The sequence below is a fragment of the Rhipicephalus microplus genome, chromosome X, assembly GCF_043290135.1.
Source record: "Rhipicephalus microplus isolate Deutch F79 chromosome X, USDA_Rmic, whole genome shotgun sequence".
Taxonomy (NCBI): Eukaryota; Metazoa; Arthropoda; class Arachnida; order Ixodida; family Ixodidae; genus Rhipicephalus; species Rhipicephalus microplus.
Genome location: NC_134710.1, coordinates 57,881,115 through 57,908,413, shown reverse-complemented (window position 1 = coordinate 57,908,413; position 27,299 = coordinate 57,881,115). Strand labels below are relative to the sequence as shown.

Below are 27,299 nucleotides of genomic sequence, written 5' to 3'. Positions count from 1 at the left end.
CCAAGAGGAACTTGCATACCGAAAGACTGTGGCCGGATCCGCAGTGCTTCGTCTTCAGGGGATCCAAGGCAGCCAATTATTGCTCTCATCTAAGGTTTTCTAGAAGAAACGAATAAACAAACCGTTCCATCAGTGGCCCCGAAAGAGCTGCACAAAATTCGTACCACTGTTCTCGCCCTGCGGTAATTTGGTGTCTCCCGTACTACTCAGTGCATCGATAGCACCTTAGGATATGCCCGGAATGCCAATAAAATCGTTCAATAAATTGACATCCGAGTGCTGCTGCCAGAGCTCTCTATCGCGAATTTCCAATGCTTACCCAAGAGGAACTTGCATACCGAAAGACAGTGGCCGGATCCGCAGTGCTTCGTCATCAGGGGATCCAAGGCAGCCAAGTATTGCTCTCATCTAAGGTTTTCTAGAAGAAACGAATAAACAAACCGTTCCATCAGTGGCCCCGAAAGAGCTGCACAGAATTCGTACCACTGTTCTCGCCCTGCGGTATTTTGGCGTCTCCCGTACTACTCAGTGCATCGATAGCACCTTAAGATATGCCCGGAATGCCAATAAAATCGTTCAGTAAATTGACATCCGAGTGCTGCTGCCAGAGCTCTCTATCGCGAATTTCCAAAGCTTACCCAAGAGGAACTTGCATACCGAAAGACAGTGGCCGGATCCGCAGTGCTTCGTCATCAGGGGATCCAAGGCAGCCAAGTATTGCTCTCATCTAAGGCTTCCTAGAAGAAACGAATAAACAAACCGTTCCATCAGTGGCCCGAAAGAGCTGCACAAAACTCGTACCACTGTTCTCGCCCTGCGGTAATTTGGCGTATCCGGTACTACTCAGTGCATCGATAGCTCTTTAAGATATGCCCGGAATACCAATAAAATCGTTCAATAAATTGACATCCGAGTGCTGCTGCCAGAGCTCTCTATCGCGAATTTCCAAAGCTTACCCAAAAGGAACTTGCATACCGAAAGACAGTGGCCGGATCCGCAGTGCTTCGTCATCAGGGGATCCAAGGCAGCCAAGTATTGGCCTCATCTAAGGTTTTCTAGAAGAAACGAATAAACAAACCGTCCCATCAGTGGCCCCGAAAGAGCTGCACAGAATTCGTACCACTGTTCTCGCCCTGCGGTAATTTGGCGTCTCCCGTACTACTCAGTGCATCGATAGCCCTTTAAGATATGCCCGGAATACCAATAAAATCGTTCAATAAATTGACATCCGAGTGCTGCTGCCAGAGCTCTGTATCGCGAATTTCCAAAGCTTACCCAAAAGGAACTTGCATACCGAAAGACTGTGGCCGGATCCGCAGGGCATCGTCATCAGGGGATCCAAGGCAGCCAAGTATTGGTCTGATGGAAGGCTTCTAGAAGAAACGAATAAACAAAACGTTTCATCAGTGGCCCCGAAAGAGCTGCACAAAATTCCTACCACTGTTCTTGCCCTGCGGTAGTTTGGCGTTTCCCGTACTACTCAGTGCATCGTCTGAGCTAAGCGTCTTGCTTTCTTCGCGTAAAATGATCTAGCCTCTCGAATAGTGCCTGCTGCCTACCTGCCCTCGCCTAATCGACCTAATGGCGCATGCTGGCAGTCGAACCAACCTCGCGAGCGTAAATTCATTCTAAAACACGCGCCCGCGAGCGCACCAGCACAGCTACCACGCGCGCACGAGAACAAAGAGCCACCGAAACTTCACCCAATGTTAGCAATACGAGAACTATTCATCATGACTACCCTGTGCTATCAAGCAAAACCAACGCCTCCTCTAGAAAGTTGCCTGCCGCAAGAGAAGAAAAGCAGCTGGCACACCGTTTCCCTCCTTTATTCTAGAATGTTGTCGGTCGCTAGCGTCACTTGTGGCGGACGACGCAACAACGCAGCACTTTGACATTGCATAACCTCTGAAACAGTGATGTACGGTTGTCGGTCTTGAACAACTCTCGACTGACGCGTCCCAATGGGCTGCAGGTGAAAAACGCTTTGCTGCAGTACCGTCCGCCGCCGTGATGTTGGATGGATGAATGAATGGATGGATATGGCTGTACCCTTTAGATCGAGCGGTGGCTAGCGCTCCCAAGCCGTAATACTTAATGAACTAAAAACTGGATTTATTTTTTTTTCTTTAAAAAGTGAGTTTGAGGATTTGTACTTTGCAGTGAAGAGTTTAATTTTCACTCGTGCCTTGACTTTAGCCACCAATCAGATAACTTCATTCTAGTCAAGTCTACCCGCTTAAAGTGTATTTTCCCTCCCGGTTCCTAAACCCCCAGTGCTTTGAAAAACTCTGCGCCGTCATCCTGAACTATAGGGTGAAGCCCTTTACAGAACATTATCAAGTGTTCGGCAGTTTCTTCTTCCTCTCCACACGCACTGCATACTGTGTCTACCCCTTCGTATTTGGCCCGATATGTCTTGGTTCGCAGTAATCCCGTCCTGGCCTCAAACAGTAGAGAACTACCCCGAGTATTATCATAGATCCTTTCCTTGGCAATTTCCTGCTTAAAAGTTCGATAGATCTCTAGTGCGGTCTTCTTAATCATGGTCATTCTCCACAAGTCAGTCTCCGTTTCCTTCACTTTCTTCTTAACCGATAGTTCTTTTTTGTTTGGCCACCTGCTGTTTTCTAAGTATTTACCAGTGAATTTCCTGGTTCGCTTCCTCATTTTGAATCGACATTTTTCATGTACAAGTAGCTGAAAAACTTCCTAGCCCAATGCTCCTTCCCCATTTCTCTCAATCGCTTCTCAAATTTTATCTTGCTGCTAGCTTCCCTGCCCTCAAATGAAGTCCATCCCATATCACCTTGTACTACTTGATTTGGTGTATTCCCATGAGCTCCTAAAGCAAGCCTGCCTATTCCACGTTGCTTTATTTCTAATCTTGCTTGAACTTCTGATCTCATGCACAAGACCGCATTGCCGAACGTCAGCCCAGGAACCTTGACCCCTTTCAATATTCCTCTCACAACATCATACCTATTGTAATTCCACAGTGCCCTATTTTTCATCACTGCTGCATTCCTGTTACCTTTAGTCGTCACGTATATTTCGTGTTCCCTCAGGTACTCGGTCCCATTGCTTATCCATACGCCCAGATATTTGTATTTATCTGTTATCTCTAGCGTGACCTCCTGTATTCTAAGCTCACTACCTTCGTTGTCATTGAAAATCATGACTGCTGATTTTTCCTTACGGAATCTGAAATCTAACCTATCTCTATTATCGCAGATGTCCATCAATCTCTGCGAATCTTCCTTGTTGTTGGCCATGAGCACTATATCATCTGCGTACATTAATGCTGGTAGTGCCTGATCAATGAGTTTTCCTTGTTTGACTAAAGAGAGGATGTTAGTGTCAGTCGCAAGCGCCACCGCGCACCGAACTGAAAGCAGGTCAACTTCGCTAGTAGCGCGAGCCATTCCTTAGGCATCTTTCTAGAGGAGGCGTTGGCAAAACTAGCACTACTGCCACTACACCATGTAGCACTAGGTGGCTAGAATTGGGCAGTGTGAAAAGCGGCCGCTCCATGGTGGCCCCAGCTCGCAAGCCTGCAGCTGTAGTCGGAGGCGCTGCCACCTTTCTTCGTTGCAACGCACCCGCGATGGTCATTTCGAGATTTTCGCCAGTACAAGAGTGTTGTCAAAGTGAAAATCAAACAGAAATTTCACCAATCATGAATACACGCATCTTCCGCTGAACGAACATTCTATTAGAGCGAAGTTTTCGACAGAGGGTCATTGCGACAGCACCACTCTTTATATGCTTGGTGAAAACAAAATGGTTTTCTTTTTTATAACATTGAAGTATACGTCTTAACGGAGTCAAAAAAAAAAAGCTTGCTCTAGTGGAGCGTGGTATCTTTGACGATGGTAGTTTGCCAACATTGCCTTGTGCTAACCCGCGATAGATTGTGACAACATTTGCTGCTAAATCTGCCTGGATACACTGTAAACCAAATTACACCCATATAGGTGTTTTATAGTGTCTATAACTCACAGCCCAACACCCCACGAAATCGGTGTATCAAGCAGGGCTACACCTATATCGTGGGGCGGATTTCCGAATTTACACCCTATGGCACAAACATTTTTTCGGGTGGAAAGACAAATGTACACCCAAGTGGCCTTAAGGGAGTGAGGGTGTAATATTGCTATGACACCCTTAAAAAACAAAAGTAGTGTAGGGGTGTAATTGCTCAAACAGCAAAAAGGGTGTGGGGGTGTTCATGCTGAATAATGCCCCAACACCCATGCAAAAAATACCATAATACGAAAGTTACCCCTTTCCAGTAAGATCCTGTGGAAGCACGTGAAAGCTTACCCTTTAGCTAGACCTTTCATGTGCAGATGTCCTATTGTAGTGGCTCCTGCCACAGTGAGGTAATCCTGGCCTTAGCACAGCTTTTATGGTGCATATACGAAGCACGGCATATAACACGTAATCCTAGCTTAATGCAAAGGCATCACACAAAATGAGCTGCCACACATAACAAAACGTTCACAAAGTCATGCCATTGTGCAAAACGAAATCAAGCTTTATTTTATTAGGCACAGAGAACATACAGGATTCAGAGACAAATTGTACCTTAATCAAAAGCCTTTTTCAATTGTGCAAAGCAGAATGCTATTTGCTACAAAAGAAGACCGGAAATCAGACGTCAATGGTACGGCATGGAGCTCTAATGACCAATGCATGCATATCAAATACAACAAAAGAGCCTTTATTTGCACTTAAAAATGAAGAACTAACTTTAACATGCTTCAATGCAGCACAAAAGCACAGTGCAGTGAAGCATACAAACAGCAGGAAGAGTAGTGCAATGCAGCATGCCTTGTTTCACCAATATACTGAAATAATATATTGACACGTGCGGTTCTTTTGGTTTACGAAGGAAGACGCTATCACTTTCTGTTAAGCGCAACGCAGGCCGCGTTTATCTTGTATGCCACTCTGGAACGCGTTACGACGCGTGTATAAAAAACTGACACGTGCGGTTTTTTTCGTTTGCGAAGGAAGACGCTATCACTTTCTGTTAAGCGCAACGCAGGCCGCGTTTATCTTGTATGCCACTTTGGAACGCGTTACGATGCGTGTATAAAAAGCCGGCGCAGTGCGCCACTGGGGGTCTGCGTTGCGCTTAACAGAAAGTGATAGCGTCTTCCTTCGTAAACCAAAAGAACCGCACGTGTCACTAGTGACACGTGCGGTTCTTTTGGTTTACACACGTGCGGTTCTTTTGGTTTACGAAGGAAGACGCTATCACTTTCTGTTAAGCGCAACGCAGGCCGCGTTTATCTTGTATGCCACTCTGGAACGCGTTACGACGCGTGTATAAAAAACTGACACGTGCGGTTCTCGAACCAAGTCCTTGCGGCGTCTTCCAGGTAAAAATACACGACGCAGCTTGTCGTCCGGGTCCCACTTATTGAGGGCTGCGACGCGGTCGTAAATGTCAAGCCAGCTTTCCGGGTCTTCGTAGGTCGATCCGCGGAAGGTAGGCGGCTCTTTGGGCTGGTTGACGACCACGGTTGCCGAAGACCTTGCTTCCGTCATCGTGGATGCCGGCTTCGTAGCAGCCTTTGTTTTCTTGTCCTTGTCGGGGAGCGGCAGGTATTCGGGCGGTAGTCCTTGTTGTCTTCGGCTCACTCGAACGACCGGGTCGGCGGCGTCCTCTTGGCGGCTTGGGCTTGGCTCACGGCTGGACGGGGGCGTACGGTACATGGACAGAGAAGCACCTCCACCAGATGTCACGAGGTTGTGATACACGCAGCACTTGAGAGGAAGCACGCAGGAGTCAGGGCGGTGTCAGGCGAACTGTTTATTGGGCGAACTTGTGCCCAGCAAAACAGGGCCAAACACAACTCACAGCAACAGCGGCGTCAACAGTCGTCGGCCGACGAAAAAAAAAAAAAAAAGACCCCCAGTGGCGCACTGCGCCGGCTTTTTATACACGCGTCGTAACGCGTTCCAAAGTGGCATACAAGATAAACGCGGCCTGCGTTGTGCTTAACAGAAAGTGATAGCGTCTTCCTTCGCAAACGAAAAGAACCGCACGTGTCAGTTTTTTATACACGCGTCGTAACGCGTTCCAGAGTGGCATACAAGATAAACGCGGCCTGCGTTGCGCTTAACAGAAAGTGATAGCGTCTTCCTTCGTAAACCAAAAGAACCGCACGTGTCAATATCAATGCACACTACAATTACCACAATGATACGCCACAGTTTGCCACAGTGTTGTGGCATGCCTCATGCATATTATGCAAGGCTAGTGGTATTCTAATGAATGTAATGACAAAACAGTCTTAAAATGGCATTTTCATTTCACAATAACCCTTGTGTGTTCAGACATTCAGAATACTGGGGAAACAATAATACAGGTGTGAAAACAATAGGCAAAATTACAATAGCTTAACAGTGTCACTAGATACTAACCACTCAGAATAATTGATTTAAAGATGTAAAATATCAAGCACATCACATAATATGTCCCCCTGAAACAATGCAACATCAAAGAACATAAAATGGGCACACAAAAGCAGGGTGAAAGAGTAACCACTTACAGCTAACAGAGGTGGAGCAGCCAAGCTATCATCTGGAGCAATATTTTGGAGCATCATATCTTGCTTTTCTAGGGAGAAAATCTAAATTTGGAGCAAGTTTCAGGAAAAACAAACACAGCATTTTTGAGCTTGAAATTTCAAATTTACAGCATTGATTGATATGTGCAGTTTAACGTCCCCAAACCACCATATGGTTATAAGAAACAACGTAGTGGAGGGCTCCGGAAATTTTAAACACCTGGGGTTCTTTAACGTGCACCCAAATCTGAGCACACGGGCCTAATGCGTTTCTGCCTCCATCGGAAGTGCAGACACCGCAGCCATGATTCGATCCCACGACCTGGGGGTCAGCAGCCGAGTACCATAGCCCCTAGACCACCGCGGTGGGGCTCCAAATTTACAGTAGTACAACAAATTATACTGAATCACACACACAAAAAAGTATATGTAGAAATTATTTGAGATATGCTAATTCATTCAAAATACACGAGAGTGAAGCTATTTCAACAAAAGCACTCTTGAACTGTCCCAAAGTGCAAACAATGCTATCCTCCCTATATACGAATGCTCCTCGACTCGAATCTCATCCTTCACTTGTACTAGCTGAGCACAGCGCCACCGCTTGTCTAAAAATGACGCTGCGTTTCTTGAGAATCGCAGCAGATTATCCCTGATATTGAGTGACTTGCTCTGCCTAGAGACTGCGCTGGAATCAATTTTCTCAAGTCAAGGTGAAGCATTTAGTGAAGGGACGTTCTAAAATACGGGTGTAAAACTCGCAGTAGCATTTGGTGAGCTTGTCCAACTGTTTGACAGGCGACCCAGAAATTCCAGATATTCGTAAAGGAAAAGCTCAAGGGGGTGGCGAAAAGAAAAAAAGTGGCATACGATTTTCTTTATCGTCGCTTAAGGCTGCAAAAACCTCATAAATCACTCTGAAAGACGGCCAGCACTTATACTAGTACTCGTTATTGAATGGCATCTGCATGGCAGAGTAATATAGGGACAAAAATATTTTGTGTCCTGTAAATCAAAAAGCACTTTTCCGCAGAGCGAAAGCGTATTCTGGCAAAAGCGACCTAAAAAGCGTTATGGACGTCCTAGAAAGGGGGGGGGGGTAGAAATTTCTTTTAAACCGTTCTACTCTTTTCTTTTGCTGTGAGGTTAGAATAGAGTCAATTAAAAGTTATAATTACGGTTGGCACATCTGTATTAGATTAGATGATGATGACCCCGCCTCGATGGTTCAGTCGCCAAAGTACTCAGCTGCATTTTTCATGCAGGCGGAAATGCTGTAGGCCCATTTCCTTAGATTTGGGTGCACAAGAGCCCCAGGCGGCCGAAATTTCTGGAGCCCTCCCCTAAAGCGTCTCATAATCAAATGGTGGCTTTAGGACACTAAACTGCACACATCAATCAATTGGATGGTGATGCGCAAACTTAAGTTGAATAATGGATCTTATGTTTCTTGATAAAATTAACAATACTGAGAAATAATTGAGGCTGGTTGGGCATTTCATAATGGTTTTGTGCAAAATTAGGAAATTGTATCCAATTGACACAATTGGCATGGCTGCTGTTCTCTTGAACATGCAAATATGAATACGAAAATATCATGTAATATTTTGCTACAGACATTAAACATGTGCTGTGAATAGACATGAATGCCTGAATTGAATAGTCAATTTCACGTCGAAACCACGACCGCACAAAGAAAACACATGAACAGGATGGGTGCTCACTAGCAGCTGTTTGTACCTTATATTAATATATATACTATATATTCATACGTACAACCTTAAAAAGGTGGCGAGCCGGCATGAAGTACTGATTGTGTTCGTGCCCCAAACAAACTAGCAAAATTGCGCCGGTGCATCGCTGAAAATCATGCTGAGCAGCTGAAAGGCTGTAAAAAGAAGCATGCGTGGCCATTCACGAAGTCTGCCACTGATGGTTTACAAAATACCCCTATCGTGCAGAAAGACACATGTTAGCCAGACGACGAGGCGCTGCGTCAATGATCGAGCGAGGGAACACGCCCTTGCGGCAAAGAATAACGACGGTGCCCGTTCAAGAGCACATGTCACTTCATGTGGATTCACACCAAGAGCCATTTTGATGGGCATTCACAAAAGAAAAGGGGTATCAATTACGTTAGCAAAACTTCACTCATCATGTATGAGCTGGAAGCACGGTATCTAGCGATCATGTGTCCTATAGCGTGATTAGGTAAGGGACGGCCCAAGTAGGTTGCACAAGCGTTGACAAAAAGTGGGTTTATATCAGCCTATTTTCTCAAGAAATCAACAATTGCAAATGAGTGCCCAATCCGTTTATGTGTTTTCTTCGTTTGTGTGGTCGTCATTTTGGCACAAAATTGACTAATATTTAATGCAAACATGCACTAACTATCCCAACAGCAAGTTCTACTACATACTGATGCTACTGCTGCACATGTAAACAACAATAGCACGTGCAGTTAGTTCCCTTAGAACTGTGAAAAAAGCGGCACTATACAGTGCCTCAGAGGAGGCACTTTCAGTATATTTTTTGGTAAAGAAAGGGCTTAACAAGCATAGGACCTTTTTCTGTGTTCACGACACACTGTTAGGGTGATTTCACGCTAAACGCCCAGCCGTTTTGGCGACCATCTCAAATGCATTCGAAAAATATTGTGCTGATTAACTGTATTGAAAGCAGTGAAACGGTAGGATATTTCGGAGAGAAAAAATGTTTGGTCGCAATGTTGCCGTCGGAACTTTCCGGGATGTCGTTTGGGTGTGTGTGAAAAAATTTATTTTAAAAGTACGTTCTATACCAAACTTGGTCTACATGTTGAGTAAAGGTTCTTGTGTAAGGTGTTTGAAGCTCAGTAATATTATTGCAACTATACTGGCACATATGCTTCTAAGAATTTATCCAAAATGTGCTATGTTTGCAATTTCTTTATTGCAATACTGCAGTTTGTATGAATATCTGTGTAGTGAATACCTACTCCACGCAAGGTATATTTTGAGAAAAAAATATTTGAGACTTATCAAGCTGGTAAACTTTATGAGAAAAAATCATAAATTCTACAAAATCGTAATTTTTGATCATATTCAGATGCGATTTACGCCATGTGGTGGCTTAACTAAAAATTACCTTTATACATAAATTGAAAGCAAATGAACACTTCTTTTCATATCATTGAATTTTTTGTTTTAAGGAAGAAAATATTTTTTTTAGCATTCCCATTGATGCCTATCTTCCCATTTCGTCATACGACAGCTGCCACCTTGAAATTTCTTATTTTCATCAATGGGAAAGTTCAAAACTTATTTTCTTCCTTAAAACAAAAAAATGTAATGATAACAATTGGCACATGAAAATACCTTTTTTGTCCTTTCGATTCAGGTTTGAAGGTCATATTTATTTAGACCACTCCACAGTGCAAATCGGTTTTCAATATAAACGAAAATGACGAATCTGCGAAACTCGTAATTTTTTCTCGTAATGTTTAGCAGCTTAAGAAGTCTCATATTATTATTTCCTCAAAATATACTTTTTGTGTAGTTAGTATTCATTAGTCAGACATTAATAACACATGTTGGCTAAGTTCTTGAAGGCGTAGTAGACGAAGAAAGTGCTTAACAGCGCAAATGACAAGAAAGAAAAGATGAGACGAGAACAGAGCCCTGAACAAACAACCAAAGCTTATTGCAAACCAACTGCAATATACAGAAAACAGAATCTGCGCATAACCACGCATTATAAGCAGAATTGCACATACATGTACCATACGGCCTACCTTATCGACAACCGGTCGTATAAGGGGACCCCAGATAACTAACTTCACAGCAGTTAAAAAAATTGAGGGTGCGCTAAGACAGGAAGCGCCAAGTTCTTGAATATAGAAAGCTTCACTAATGTCGTGCTCGCGCCGATTTTTATATCCCCCGTAATCAAACACTTGTCAAGAATTGGCTGTCAACAAGACTTATTCCAATGGTCTACCAAGTGGCTGGGAAGGAAACCTTTTAGAGAGTTAGCGTGCTCCCTCAACCGATCATTCATGCATCACCCTGTTTGGCCGATGTCCACAGGTAAATAATATCTTGTAGAGAATAGCTAAAACACATTCAACATGGTGTATAGCGTGTTTCTTAGTGCATGCTTCTTTCTCAGGTCCTTCACTGTTGACCCTGCGACATAGGCCAGCGAGCTTGTCGCGTGCGCACAACGCAACTCTTACACCTATTTTTCCAGCGACCTTCTTTAGCCTATGAGAAACTTCGTGTACGTAGGGAATAACAGCCTTGCTAGAATGAGGCTTGTTGAGTTAGCTTTTGCTTTGTGTCTCATCAGGCAATCTTAGTGACGTTAGGAGAGTCTCGGCAATAGAAGTTAGCAGGGGATTAGAAAAGCCTGCTTGTTGAAGGCAGTGAACTTAGAACGAGAAACTGCACTCTATCTGGCGGTGACAAGAGTCAGTTAGAATTGCCTTTAGGCAGGAAAAAGCGATGCTTCGCTTGACTAGCTTAGAATTAGTGGACGTAAAAAGACGGCTTTTCCTTGAGAAAGGTTCGTACCGCCAATATACATGGTCAACCAAAAAACCACGCCCAAGTCAAGGCATCGTAACTTGTCGTCATGAATCGAACTCCGACATTAATTCCAGTTGCATCATTTCACGCCAAAAAATGTCAAATATCTCACCGGTGCAGATGTGTGCAATGGCTCAAGTTTAGCACCGGTTCTTTGTGACTTTTTACTCGCGCGGTATGAAAGAAGTCTCATGGCTAACTTTGATCACACGAGTACAGTTAAAGTGTTCGACTACGTTGACGACTTTTTAGTGCTTTACCGCATCGATCAATCTGACCCTCGGCGAACCACCGATAAGATATTTGAAGTTTTTGGGTGTGAAATGAAGAAACTAGAAATAACGTCGGAGTTTATTTCTGACGACAAGCTACGATGTCTAGAATTAGAAATGCTTTTTTTTGTTCATCATGTATGTTGGCGGTACGAGTCATTCTCATGAAAGAACCTCCTTTTTACGTCCGCCCATTCTAAGCTGGTCAAGTGAAGCATCGCTTTTTCCTGCCTAAAGGCAATTTTAACTGGCTCTTGTCACCGCCAGATAGAGTGCAGTTTCTCGCTCCAAGTTCACTGCCTTCAACAAGGAGGCTTTTCTAATCCCGAGCTAACTTCCATTGCCGAGACTCTCCTAACGTCACTAAGAGTGGTTGATAAGAGACAAAGCAACAGCTAACCCAACAAGCCTCATTCTAGCAAGGCTGTTATTCCCTACATACACGAAGTTTCCCAAAGGCTAAAGAAGGTCACTGGCAAAATAGGTGTAAGAGTTGTGTTCTGCGCATGCGATAAACTCGCTGGGCTATGTCACAGGGTCAATAGCGAAGGACCTAAGAAAGAAGAATGCACTAAGAAACACGCTACGTGCCATCTTGAATGTGTTTTAGCGATTCTTTACAAGATATTTTTTTACTTTTAGGCATGGTTACATTGGCCAAACAGGGCGATGCATAAATGATCGGTTGAGGGGGTACGCTAACTCTCTAAAAGGTTTCCTTCCCAGCCACTTGGCAGACCATTGTAATAAGTCTTGTTGTCAGCCAATTCTCGACAAGTGTTTGATCACGGGGGATATAAAAATCGGCACGAGCACGAGATTAGTGAAGCTTTCTATATTCAACAACTTGGTGCTTCCTGTGTTAGCGTAGCCTCAATTTTTCTTAACTGCTGCGAAGTTAGTTATCTTGGGTCCATTTACATGAAAGGTTGTTGATAAGGTAGGCTGTATGGTGCATGTATGTGCGATTCTGCTTATGGTGCGTGGTTATGCGCAGATTCTGTTTTCTATATATTGCAGTTGTATTGCAATAAACTTTGATTGTTTGTTCAGGGCTCTGTTCTCGTTTCTTCTTTCCCTTCTTGTCCTTTGCGCTGTTAAGCACTTTCTTTGTCTACCATACAGCACGACCAGTCGTATCAAGCACATTGTTAGTCTTGGAGGCGTATGTGCCAGTGAAATTGCACTAATATTACTGCGCTTCAAATACTTTACACATGAACTTATACTTAACATGTAGACGAATTTTGGTATCGAAGCAATGAGCAGTACTTTTAAACTACCTTTTCACAAACCACACTGAAACGATATTCCAGTAAGTTCAGAAGGCAAGTACGTGACCGAAAATTTTTTTTCTTTTGAAATTATTTTACTGTTTCACTGTTTTCAATGCAGTAAATCATCACAATTTTAATACATTTGAGATGGTCGCTAAAATAGTTGGGATGTTTGGCTTGGATTGACCCATTAGTGGATCAACCTTTTAAGCTGGCGACATGTAGGCCATCTCCAGTTTTTCATACAACTGTAACATTATGCATTGTACACAGTTTTCTACACGCACTGCTGTTGATCTGATGGCAAACTGATACTTATATTGAAAATATAAATAGGTATATAGGACACATAGCTCGAGATGAAGCCTTTCCCATCAGAGCAATGTTCCTAAAATGTACAAGATATTTGGTGCACCCTATGAGTAGCGTCCACCACTGCTGCGACCCTTTGAGTGAGGTCGTGAGCCCGGAACAGCTGCTTTCAGGTTGTGATGAAGAGTGCACTGCATTGTCAGCACCCAGTCCATCGTAGAAGACGTAGTGTGCTTTCCTTTCAACATTCTGCATGTAAGAGATGCACAACATTCAACTAAGCATTTAAAAAATACTGGGAACAATCAGAACCTCATTATGATGTGTCATATAATAAAAAGCTCCAGCTTCTCCACTTTCAGCTTTACCACTATTCACTTTTAAGTTTACAAGCATCTGTGCATATTAGTGTGCGAATGCAAGTGCCATGTTTGAGTATGGTTTTTTCACCACCGTGGTGGTGGTGAAAAAGTGCTTCTCTCTTGAATCATGCACCTACCAAGAAGCTTGAAATATACTGGGAAGCTCAAATTTCAGCGTTTATACCAAGTTTTCTTGCTAAGCTAGAATACGCTAACCAATAGGCCACTACAATGGTTGATACAAAAAATTATATAAACCCATTCAGACAGAAAAGTAGCAATATTTATCATTTACTTTGAAGGATCGTTGTGTAGACATGTACACATCACAGATGTACAATCTACTGTGTGAAAATAGTGTAAAACATCGAGCAAGCCCCAATATGGAAGGATCAACAGCACTTACAATATGACAACCGCTGCTGGAAAAACAGCATTGTGTATTTGTGGAAGCTCACCTCTAAATTTCTTCTCCAGTTACATAAATTTGGTGTACTCGATAATTTTATGTCTTTCACAGGTTGCTTATTGGTCAACAAAATGATTACTTTAGGCCACGAGTAAAACTGACTACTCTCAAGAATAAATAAGACGTGCTAACGCTATTCTTCGAGTGCATGCATAAGCAGCTCATTCGCAGTTGAATTTTTTTAATTCATAAAAACAGCCATGCAACAGATAATGTATCACAAGTAAGTTAAATATATGCTCAATAAGCTCTGAACTGTTGGACCATAAATATGTGTAATTTAAAAAATGCACGACATATTGGAGAAGTAGCTAACAGGAATATATGCATGGAGGGCTTATCAGTTGGATCAGTGTCCTTACATTCGTAAGGATGAAACCTGCACAGATAAAATGCATGAAACAGACAAGAGCTGTTAGGTCTGCCTGCTTTCATTTACAGCCACCTGTGTCGCCATCTTCATTTTGTTTTCCGCGAGCGTGTTCTTTAGTGGCTAACTATGCCTACACCATTATCATCTGTGCTGTATCAGTCTAACTGAAAGTTTTGTGTGCGTGTTTGTTGGTACACTTTGGCTAAGCTTTCATATGTAACCACATCGCAATACCCTACACAAAAATATACAGAAATATTCTATTCTACAATATTCTATGTGCTGCAGTACAATGGTGCAAAAATGCAAGAAGATGTGTGCAATTGAGTGTGGCTGTTCAATCCCTTATTAAAGCAGATCAATATTTCTATATCCTGATTATTTACGATATACTAGTATAAATATAAACAAACCTATCAAGGCATAAAAAGCGCGAATCACTGATTAAACAAGGTACATATAAATTCTTTGGTTAGCTGCACGATTTTTAACAAAACACGTCACGCCGCTGCAAAGCGCAGGCATCAAAGGGGTACTGATACAAAGTTTAAGTATTTTTCAATTGTTGCTTTAAATAGCGTATTTACTCGCATTAAAAACGCACCCCTATCTTCAGTCATTGAAATCTGGATTTTTTTTTTCTCCCGCGTAATAAACGCGCCCCATTTGTCCACTGCAGTCCCGCTAACTGACAACTGGCGCCTCTTTTACCGTTGATCTGCTTCGTTTTTATTATTATTATGCCATTTCTTTCGCCCACCTCGGCTCGCTCAGCCCCCCCCCCCCCCTTTGTTTTCTCACCCGCTGCCGAATGCCGTAAGGTTTATCTGCGCGGGGCACATCCCCCCGTTTTCTTTAACCATGCCCCAAAGCGAGGTTCACGAACACTGCGACTGTTGAGACATCGCAGCTGATAAGCACACAGCGAGCGAAGGTCACGAAGCTACCGACGCCATGAGACGGTCGCTTCCTGCAATTACGAGTATCGCGGGCAAATCGGGAGTTGGCAGGCAGGCACGCATTTCTGCACTTCGTTGTTCGCATACACGAAAGCTTACCTTTTCAGCAATAGCACGAAATCCAAAAGCGTTCTCCATGTAGCTCCCAGCGTACACTCCGTTGATTGCTTGATCGGAAACACTGCTTGCGGCGGGCACAAGCTTCAACGAAAGCCGTTGACAGAGGACACACACTCCGCCGCACCGAAGTTGTTCTGTACTAGCCGACACGCCACAGATTGCAGTGACACGTACTGTATCTACTGTAAGCACAAGTTAAACTGTGCAAGCCGTATAAGTACGCGTTTCTGACAAAGCAAGTGAATAGTAAAATAATAAACCACCGTCAGCCTGCAGCAAACACGCACACGACATGTTACCACCCAATTCAAAGTCTGCCTGTTGACGATGGCGATGTGCAGTTGCCCCGAGACCTCAAAACCGAAACCGAAACCGAAACACATAGCAGTACCGTTTTATGATATAATTTGCAAGCTATGTCAAGCCTCCAAGATATAGTGTAATATTTCATGCTTGACAAGATATTTATTTGCTAGCAGAGCTTCAAAGTCTTTTTTTTTTGCCACTGACGTGTGCACCTGGCAAATGCGTAGCCTTCGTAATGTACATTTTTTTTTTGGCAATGGCTGCTGCGCCGCGCGGCGCTCCAGCCATGCCCACACAGAACTGGCTGCTGCGCCGCACGGAAGTGACGTCACAAAAATTGTCATGACATACGTCGTTTCCGATTTAGCGCGTTGTTCGAATTTACCGAATCGGAACGTGGCTCAGCTGGCCAGCAGACGCTCACTTGCTGCTGCTGCTGCTGGAGTACGGCTGGTTGCTGCTTCTGCGAGCTGTCTACAGGCCTTGTTCTGCTACATATTCGCAAGCCTCGAACATCATCTTTATCTAAGCTCAACCGCTTATTTTCACTGCTATTTTATATTTACTAACGTTGTTTATATCCATCCCAATACGTATTTTTGTGATTTTTCGCGTATAGGCTGATTTAGCAGTATCTGTGCGTGGCCCTTTCTTTGGTCATCCGTGTTAACGTGCTTCGTATCTGTGTCGTAGTGCATTTGCGTAGTTGACAGCCGTGTTTTAGACTAAATATTCACTTTCTTGTTTCTTTTTTTTTCATGGTGTAATTCTGAATTGAAAGTGTGCGCAACATGACGCGTGTGTTAGTAGCGGGCGATTCAATCGTGGAATACGTCGACCAGTATTTCCCATCGCGCCGTGGCTTGTCTGTTAGCGTTGCCGCACACAGAGGAATAAGGATTGAGCACTTGCTCTCAATGATTGCTGACAAGCTGGCCAGTTTTGATGTTGTCATTGTACATGTTGGCACGAACGACACTGTTGACAGTGTCAACATGTGTATGGACAAATATCGCCAGCTCGCTCAGGGAATCATCGAAAGCAATCCCACGTTGCATGTAGCTTTTTCTGCCATTCTTCCTCGGGGGCAGAATCGGTACCGCCAAGGGGAAGAACAGTTGTGTGATGTTTGTTATTTAAATGACCACTACAGGAATGTGAATGCCGCACTCGCACAGCTTTGCCTGGAGAGGGGCTTCACTATCCTGGATAGTCTTGTGGACAGCTGGCCTGGATTCCTGAGCAGGGATGGTGTCCACCCCAGCCGGCTTGGCAACAAGGTGCTGGCAGACTTCCTGCACCGTGAGGCCTGTGCCTTGTCCACCCAACTAGAGAGGAGACACATCCAACAGTCCTACAAGGAGTCCAAGGCATCTGCATGGAGTGGGTGGGCTCGGCAGGAGCACTTTTCCATCAACTTGGAAGTCGATTTTCCAGCACTTGGTATGCATGCAGTTCAATATTCTCCAGCAGTAGGTGGACCTTCTGCTGCACCAGCTCCTGTCTGGAAAACCAGCAGTGCTCTCATGCAGAGACACGACACTGACCAACTGGCCAGTACCATTCATGGTATTGGCTTTACGCTCGTTGGCGGTGTCCGCGTTCGCTGCAAGGGAAGCAAGGCTTGGTGGACCTGGGACAGCCTGCCTTCCCCCATTTTCCATGGCACAAGTGTACCATGCAAGGGAAACACTGGGGAGAGGCCTATTCAGCCAATGATCCCTAGTCGAAGTGCAAGCACCACTTGTGACAGGAAAATAAGGAGAGCCTCACAGGAGCATGAGAGTGCTCTTGTGCGCTCTTCTGTGGGGGAAGAGGAGGCCAGTGCTGGAAAAGCAGCTGTGCCACAGGCTGTCGGCCAGTGTGGCGACAGTGAGTGGAAACTGGTGCAGTCAAAGAAGAGCCAGCGGAAGGCTGCGGCACTGCACAAGCAAGAACAGAGCTCTAAACTGTGTGCAGACAGTGAAGGCAAAGTTCTTGCTGTGACAGCTGCCAAGTCCATCAGGTCCACTTCACCTATGACAGCAGTTGTGAGCCAGAAACAGATTGTCTGCTTCTTCCGCTGTCTGTGGTAGAAAGCCTGAAGGACGAGCCAGTGTCTCGCACAACGTCATTCGTGATAGTTTTAAAAAGGTGCAGCGTGTTCCTAGCAAGCAGTTGAAAGACTGCTCAGTTAGTTCCGCGACTCACTGTGAATCTGTCACGAATGACGCTGTGAACGAGGTTTCTGTCTGCAAAAGCCATCTACCAGCACTGACTCGGGATTGCATGCGAATTGAGCGCGATCCTGGCACAGAGGCTGGTGACCCTATGGAAGCTGGGTGCACTGCAGCTGTGCAGTACAAGTATTGTGAGGCTGCTTTGACATCCAGAAGCAGGCCTGTCAGCCTTGGTGCCCAGGCTATTTGTGTAAACACTGGTGCCAACCCAACCGTCCTCAATAACCCAGTAAATACACTATATGGTGGGGGTAGCAAAGTTTATTTAAATGCAACATTTGATAACTTTCCTTCTTTTAAGAAAAGCTTTGATGAGTGGTGCAGGGAGGGCAGGCATGTAGTCATGATAAATAAGAGTAATAAAAGTCCATTCACATCAGAAGATAAGGACTTCGAGTATATTAGGATTAAATATAGCTGCATTCACGGTCGCACAATAAAGCCCAGGGGGATAGGAAAGCGACCAAAGCAAGCTTACAATGGTACTGGCTGTGAAATGACAGTATCGGTAAGCCTATGTAAATCGCCTACTCTGCACTACAAGATAACTAAACTACAAGCTAAGCATAACCATCCCACAGAATATTATGATTTGTATCCTCAGAAGAGGCTCCTGAATCATGGAGAAAAAGAAGAATTCTTTGACTTAGCTAAATGTAATATTGGCGCAAAGGATTTTAAAAACTTGGTCGAGCAAAAAACTGGTAAGAAGTTAACTACAAAGGACATTAATAATTACAAGCAACGATTTTCTATTCCTATCCGCAATGAGCAGGCTCATTGTGAAATGGTTTTAGAGAAGGTAGAGACCTTGCTAAAAAATAATCCAAACTGGGTTATTCACTATGAAATGAATCAAAATAACCTGCAATTCATACTTCTTCAAACAACGCACATGCGTGAGATTTTGGAAAAGTATCCAGAGATTCTATTTATTGATGGCACATATAAAGTGAATATTGAGGGTTATATTCTTTACTCTATATTAGTTCAAGATGGTCGTGGTCGTGGGAGACCTGTGTGTTATGCCTTCTTACGAAATGAGACGACTGAAATTGTTGAGCCCATGTTCACAAAGTTTGTAGATTTCAACCCATTTGTTGTGTCTGCTTGCAAAGTAGTGATGATTGATAAAGATCTCAATGAACTGCGCATTTTAACCAATATTCTTCCTAATTCTAACATACTTTTGTGTACGTGGCATGTGTTGCATTGTTTCCAGCAAAAGGTTAATGAAAAAGCTAGACAGCAACGTGATCAGTTGCTTCCTCTCTTAAAAAGCTTAGTTTATTCCCCCACTGAGCAAGACTACTTCGATAAGCTTGCTAACCTCCAAGCTATGACTTGCACAGATTTCATTTCTTACTATATGCATAACTGGCACTTGTGTAAGGAAATGTGGGTACATGCATATCGGCAAGCCCTTCCTACATTTGGTAATAATACTAATAATCGCATTGAGTGCCACAATCAAAAGATTAAAAATTATCTCTCTTCAAGCATGCATTTGGTTCAAGCAATAGAAGCATTGGTAGGTTACATTGATAATGATTCTTTATCTCTACAGTTCTCTAAGCTTAAAGAAATGAAGCTGAACCTAAACATAAATGATTTCAATGACCCATTTCAGCTAGAATTGTCCCGTAATTGCACTTCTGAGGCTACAAGTAAAGTACTAGAGCAGTATGAGAAGTTTAAAAATGTAAGTTATCAAGTCACTTCCACTCCTAATTCTTATGTTGTAGTTTCACCAAGATCACAGTACAGTGTTTCATTGTGCTTGGCTTCTTGCACATGTGCTTTTTATAACCAGTACACTCTGCCTTGTGCACATATTTTAGCAGTGCGTGACTTTACTAAGCAAGATCTTTTCGACAAGGCTTGCATACCAGACAGGTGGTGCAAGGATCATTTCCTGAGTGACAGCTGCACAACCTCTAGTGCCACACCAGTGGTAACAAGCAGCATTCAGTCACCACCCTGTGTGAAGCTTGACACTGCACAAGAGAAGTATACTTATGCTTATAAGAGTCTTTGCGAAATGTCAAAAACCGTGGCTAACGTATTATCTAATTGTGGTGAGAAGGAGTTAATGGAAAAACTTTCGTCCTGCGAGGCTTTCTTCAGAAATTTAACCACATTTCCTCGTAACCAAACTTCAGCAGCCATAAAGGCTGCACCAGCTCAGTTAGCACAAACTACTGCCACAAGTTATCTTGGGCATTCTAACAGTACAAAACTTGTGGTACCTTTGGTTAAAGCAAGAAGGGGGCGGCCAAAAAAAGTGAGAGCTGTCAAGCGTAAATTTTTCCCAAATCAAGTAAAAAAGGTAGGCCTTGCAACTGTTAAAGTAGACATGCTAAATGTCTACAAACGGTATTCTCTTTCAGATGCAGATTTAAATGTTCTGGTACAGGGCACCTCCATATCAGATAGCGTAATCAATGTCGCACAGTATTTAATTCAGAAAAAGTATCCTACTTGTGTCGGCTTTCAAGATGTCTTACTGGGCCGATGTTTACAATTCACTCAAATCAAAGGCCCTTTCGTTCAAATCTTGCATGTTCAGAACCCCAATCATTGGCTTACAGTAACAAATGTTGGTGCGGACAAAAACACAGTCTTCATATATGATTCAATTGATCAAGATACCCCTCCTGACGCTGTTAGGCAAATCTGTCATATTCTAAAATTACAATCGCCAACATTAACCATTCAAACAATGAAAGCACAAAACCAGTGCAACACACTTGACTGTGGCTTGTTTGCAATTGCCAACATGTATTATATAGCGTCAGGCAGAAAACCAGAAACTTTGAACCTTAACCAAGTTATGCTACGCAAACATTTGCTGCAATGCATACAGAATGGTATGATCGAAGACTTTCCCCTCATAAACTCCATGGCTGCTCGCGTACAGCCAAGAGATAGTATTTACAAGTTGCATTGTGTCTGCCGGCAACCACAATATAGTGGGGTAGTATTGGACATTACTTGTGCAAGTTGTTCAAGAGGATTTCACGGAGCTTGTCTCGGCTCTTTAGCAGCTAACTTGGACAAAAAAGTATTCGTCTGTTCTCAGTCACGTTTGCTGGTTGCCAAGGAAAAGATACATTCTTCTAATTAATAATAGCATTCCATTTTGGTGTAGACATATGGCAAAATTTCTAAGCATTGTTCATGTCTCCTCGTCTAATTTTTGCTTTTCTTTAAAGGGCCACTCACCGGGTTTGGCGATTTTGAGCTGACAAGTGCAATGCGTACATCGGGAGTTTATGGTCACGTCTGCCAAACATTGCAACTCTATGCGACGTGGAAATGGGTCAAATTTCAAAACGAACGCTTCTCCCCCTTTTTTTGGGGGTCGCGCCCCCAGAGAAGGAGGTTATGATGTGCAAGTATGAATCGCCCTACATACACAGCAGTGCAGTGACGTTGGTCCTATATGTATACGACTGTGCTCTGACGCTGCCAACAGTGGCACGTGACATGACGGAAATTATTTAACGTGACATGCGTAGTTAATGTAATTGTTGCTTGAAGAGATTAATAAAACTTGGGATACATATTGAGACGCAATAGAAGAATGCGTTTGTCTTTTGCATTTTTTCCCCGTGAATTCCAACGAGATGCCGAGCTAATGTGCTGGCGTTTCGCATGCGTTTGTGTCTCCGCGGTTACTGCATCAAGCAGACTCCTGTCCTGGAAAAGAAATTAATGGCCCTGCGCATTCGAGCACTCATTATGCTCATCTTTTCAACCGCATCAAAGCCAGCGTTTCCAAACAATGTCGCAAAAACAGGCAGTAGACACAATACAATGCTGGTCAACAAAAAAACACCGCTCGCGCGCTCGAGGGTTGGGCTTGTTTGAGCACGTCATGTGCATGTGACCTCTTGGTTGGATGCTGGAGAGGGTAGGAAAGAGATTTGGCTTGTGAAGGCTACACGGGGGAGTGGCAAGGGTTTTGAGCTTGCCTCCTTTCATCCTTGTTTCCTGCTGTTAAAAAAAGAAGAAACTGTTTTCTCAGCTCGTAATGAACCGATTGAAAAACTTTTTGTGGTATAATGCTCTCCGTTAGATACACAACTTCCACAGTTTGTTATGGGACCTGGTGAGTGGCCCTTTAGGGACTGACTTCAGGGATCGAAAGTATGAAGTTAGGCATGTTGGTAATGCATAACGGATCACATAGCACAAAAATTTGACCCAGGACAAGAGAAGGAACAAACACGAGTGCTCACTTCCAAGAAGATTTATCTTGAAGAGCAAACACATATATACTCCTGAAATGTGAAAATCAGGCAAATCATTCAAGACGCCCACAACTGCCATGCGCAAATAAATATCTTACATTTTCAAAAAAGACAATTTGACAAAGCCCGAGACATAGTGCTGATGCAGTTCAGCTCTAGTCTACAAATCCTCTTTGCCTCGATAATTTCTCTTGTCATTTTATTTGTTGTTTTTTCTTCCAGCAATAATGATGTCCCGCAAAATCATTTTGCAGCCACACGTGCTGCAATAAACACCCTTGTAACCTCAAGAATGGTCGCAATCGTTTCTTGGCCTTGCACTGTAGCAGGTGTGGCTCCAAACCACTTTTGTGTGACACCATTATCATTGGGAAAAAAAAAACTACAAGAGAAATTGTCGTGCCGAAAAAGATTTGTAGACTAGAGCTGAACTGCATCAGTACTTTCTCTCACTCTGTCTCTAGGGATTTGTCAAAACGAATTGTCTTTGCTGAGGATGTAAGGTTTTCGTGCATGGCAGTTGTGGGCTTTTTGAATGATTTGTCTATTTTTTGCATTTCAAGAGTATATATGTTTGCTCTTCAAGATAAATCTTGTTGGAGGTGAGCACTCGTCTTTGTTCCTTCTCTTGTTCGGGGTCAAATTTTCACATTATGTGATGAGTTAACTTTCTGCATGCACCACTTTATTTTTTTTCCTTGTTGTAAGCTAGTGGTGGAGCGTTAACTAGAAGTACATAAAAACATTGCCAAATGTATGTTACCCCAACGAACCAAATTCCTTTGTTGAGGCAATCCTTTCTGTGGCATTCCTTCTTTATTGACTTCTCATCACGTCAAACCTCACACCTGTCTCTTTCATAAAAGTTCTAGAACTAGTTCTTGCTTTGTTTTGTTTTTTTGCCAAAAGTAGAAAACTTCCCTTTGTTGAGCAAATTTTCCTGAACTAAAATATATTCATATCTAATGCACGGAATAAAAAATAAAAAACAAGAAAATTTATAGGCTGATCAGTAAATGTCAATTGAATAAGGATTTCGGAAATAATACCATGAATGGCACACAGCAAATACTCATGCATGCAGCCTTTTACCATGTGCAGCTATAAACTGCAAACAAAAAGTATCAGATATTGTATATGATTTGCTTTTTTTTCTTTTCAGCAACAGTAACTTGCCTTTTAAGAGAAAAATATGAATATAAAATTTTCAAAAATAGTCATTTTTGAAAACCTGTCAATATATCAAAATGGTTTAGTTGATTCATGATTATGCAAGCAGTTCTTGCATGCCTGTGGCACTGGGATTGTTAATGTAGGCAGGCTGAGTTTGTAATGCTCTAAAGCCTCAGCATTTTAGTGTTATATTACAATATAACATTCAAATATTTTATGAATGCAACTATGAAATTTGCTCACAATGAGTTTGCTACAAATTAAGCAACCAAAGTCTGTGTATATATTGCCCACATTAAGGTCACACTGCCACAAGTCTCTAGGCGGAGCCTGACCGCTACAGAGCGCGTTCTCGGGTGGCGGATAGAGAAAAGTCTTGCAATGAAGTGATGCTAAGCAGCTTCTATTAATAAACAAGACTGGCACTTGTGCCCGCGTACCAACAGGCAGAAAATACATATGACAACAGGAGTCTTTTCACTGCTGTGGTGGGCAAGTTGAAAGTTTCAGGTGCCATTTTTTAAACTCTTTGATTTATCTGTTGTTTTTTTCATCTGTTTTCTTCATCTTGTACAGGTCCAGTACATTGTGGACTCACCCTGTTGTCAAGTCATCAGGAAGTTGGATGATGCTGTCTTCTTCTAGCTAAATTATGCAACTACTAAGAAGGGGATCAGAATTCTATTTTGTAGCAGTTATTTTACAAATAAATGTTAGTAAAATTTTTCTTGGTTGTAGTAGTGTCATTGTGTACTCACGGACCATAACATTACATAAGACAGGAATTCAAGTGCACAGCAAAAAAGTGCTGCTATGAGCACCTGTTATCAACATCAGCTGGTCATTCTTAATTTTGGTCTTTTATTTATCGCACATCGAGTAGCCGCAATTGCTTGGTTTACAGGCTGAGAGAAAATTTAGCTCCCTTTCTTACACGCCAAAGGTTGCTGGCAGTGAAACAGCGTTGTCAGCATTTTGATAGATACTTTGAAAATGAACGTGAAAACGACGGAGGGACAAGACAAAGGCGAAGTACTGAGTCTTTCTAATCTCGTGTCTCCGTCGTGTTCGTGGGCGTTTTCCAAAAATGCATAGTTTCCAACTCGACCTTACTGATATATTGTGAAAACTTTATGAAAACATGAATCCCCGAAGTTAAGTATAAAACTTTCACATAGAATGCATCACTTCTAGCGTCAACAGTTGAGCTATTACAAAACTTTGATAAGTCGCAAGGCACGTAAAAGCAAGTATGGTCAAGCTTCACTGCCTTGTGAAAGCACTGCGGTAAAGCCAGCGTGAGCAGAAGAGCATTACATGATACGAAATGAACGCATGTACAGGCCACTTGTGCATCAAACAAATATAAGCATTTGCGACTGCTCAGGCCAAGTATGCATCTTGGCACGTCCGTTTCAGGCAAACAAAAGGACAAATACCAAACTATGATCAAGCTTCACCGCATGAAAAAAGCACTGCGGTAAAGCCAGCGTGAGCAGAAGAGCATTACATGATACGAAATAAACGCATGCACAGGCCACTTGTGCATCAAACAAAAATAAGCATTTGCGACTGCTCAGGCCAAGTATGCATCTTGGCGAGTCCTTTTCAAACAGACAAAAAGACAATTACCAAAAGATGATTAAGCTTCACTGCATGGAAAAAGCACTGTGGTAAAGCCAGCGTGAGCAGAAGAGCATTACATGATACGAAATGAACGCATGTACAGGCCACTTGTGCATCAAACAAAAATAAGCATTTGCGACTGCTCAGGCCAAGTATGCATCTTGGCGAGTCCTTTTCAAACAGACAAAAAGACAATTACCAAAAGATGATTAAGCTTCACTGCATTGCGAAAGCGTTGCGGTAAAGCCTATAAGTAAATGATGTGCAGCAATCAAAGGATATATGCCTTATTCGTCGTACGCACCTGTTGGTGTATTAAAGCTGCTCACATTTGACAGGCTATTATGTGAGTGAGAGGCAATACCTGATGTGATAATAGCTGTTACATTTCTTCAATTGCTCACTTTGGGAACTATAGCTGGTTGATCGCAAGTTGAATTTGCATGAGTCCTTGAGTAACTTAGCCACGTGCCATCTTCGCACATGATGTCTTAGCTGTCACCGAGTTATATAGATACATTGATGTGGCGTGGCTTTGATTGCGCGCGCAGTGCTGTTTAGGTTAACTGCTGCAGATGGGGAATAAATATTTAAAATCTCGTGGTACGCGATGCATTTGGTAAGGCATGCAGGGCTTATTCCTAATGTACGGCTCCTGCTTACGAGCTGCGCAGTCTGCGATCTGCGCCGATAGACAAACTGATGGTGGAAGAAAAATTGCTCTCTCCCACTAAAGGGAACCATGCATACGTGTGAAGCAGCGGGCGCTAACGCTTACACAGGCGGCGCCGTGGACGCTGGCTCTCATCGTGGCGTTGCGCAGGAGATCAACCTGGGGACGAGGCGCTAAGCACGCAGTGATGGACCGGTGTTTCTTTCTGTAACATGCCAATCACTGCTAATGGGTGAGAGACACAAGACTCTTATTAAATGCAGAGACCCTCAGTACATTTTTAACTAAGTATAACGCGCACTCTGCTCATTTTCATTGTTCAACAACGCACAAGAGAAATCTATCACCAGCGCTACCTTGGAGGTCAATATCCAGTGCCTAATACGGGGTGGCCAGTGAACGGTTGGGCAGTGCTAGCAGTCATTTTTTTTTTTTTTTTTAATCAAGGAACTCGCTATCAGATGCTGCTTGCGTCGATGGTGCGAGTCGAGAGAAGGGGGAGTGTAGGAGAAAAGAGAGACGAGGAGGGGACGCGCATGCGCAGCAAGGGTGGTCACGCCGCACACAGCATTGAACTCGACCATAACACGCTTGGCATCTAAAGTGGCCCCAGTGTACGAGAGAAAATTGCTGGATCTGCAGTCGAAGATTTTCCGCCAAGGAAATGTAGGCTGCAGACTCTGGATCACATTACCGGCTGCCATTTGGTTCAGCACATTAAAAGTATCAGTTAATTTACATGGAGCATACTACGAACTATAGCTACATGTACTTTATAAATGTACCCGCAAAATCACCTGTAAATTTACACGGTGGACACTAATCCAGAGTTCCCGCCTGTTTCTGAAGCATTGTTACAGCAGAACACTGAAAAACATTGCTGCAGGTGCATATATATATGTAACGTAAGAAGGTAGCGATAGTTAGGAGTTAGTAGTAGAGGTCGAGAAGGAAGAAGTGAAAATGGAATAAACACGGAGTATGAGCCAGGCCACGTCTCCGATTCATCATAGCGTCACACAAGTCGACAGGATGGAGACCTGCCTGCCCCTTCATCAGTCGCTCAGCATCGACGCAGTTCTACAGAAGACACCCTGCCCATACATTGACTACCGAATCATCGCCTAGAAGGACAACGACCAGCACCATGACAGAACCATCGGCTGACCTCGACATCCCCAAGTACACCGGATCAGCGGACGACGGACCCGTACAGGACTGGTTCAACCTATTCGAGGTCCACGCCGCCGCTGCATCCTGGTCGGAACGGGAGATGGTTACGAACTTCAGCGACTACGTCACTGGTGAGGCATTCAAATTTTACCTGATTCACATTTTCGAGAACGACGAGTCATGGCAAAAAATCAAAGAGGAGATGATTACCCGTTTTAATGATTATGACCAAGACTTACTCATTGGCAACCATCTAGAGACAACTGCACACTATCGTCAATTTCCTAAGCAGTCCTCATGCATTCGAAAGTCCAGCGCGAATCGACAAGTGCCTCAAGACGAAGTGGCACATGCGTTTACTTACAGAAGGCCATGCGTATATTCGGAAAAACCTAACCGTCAAGCGCGCATCCCTTCTGCGCGAAAGTCAGCATTTCCGAAGTCATCGCTTCAACATACGACACGAGACGTCGCTCACCCTACTGATGCCTTTCATGCTTCGTCTGGCATACATGGTCCACCACCTGGTTTTCTACGACGCAGCTCTTCAAAGGCTCCTAACAGTCACTATTCGTGT

At 43.4% G+C, this 27,299-nt stretch overlaps 1 protein-coding gene across 1 annotated transcript in view; it reads left to right on the top strand.

Moving 5' to 3' along the window:
- The window catches only part of LOC142775397 (uncharacterized), a 123,174-nt gene extending 99,198 nt beyond the window's left edge, over positions 1–23,976 (top strand). Inside the window, exon 3 of the mRNA XM_075876757.1 lies at positions 16,781–23,976. Within this exon, the coding sequence (XP_075732872.1) occupies positions 16,781–17,677 (897 nt within the window). The 3' untranslated portion in view covers positions 17,678–23,976. The remainder of the gene's footprint in view (positions 1–16,780) is intronic.
- The last annotated feature ends 3,323 nt before the right edge of the window (positions 23,977–27,299 follow it).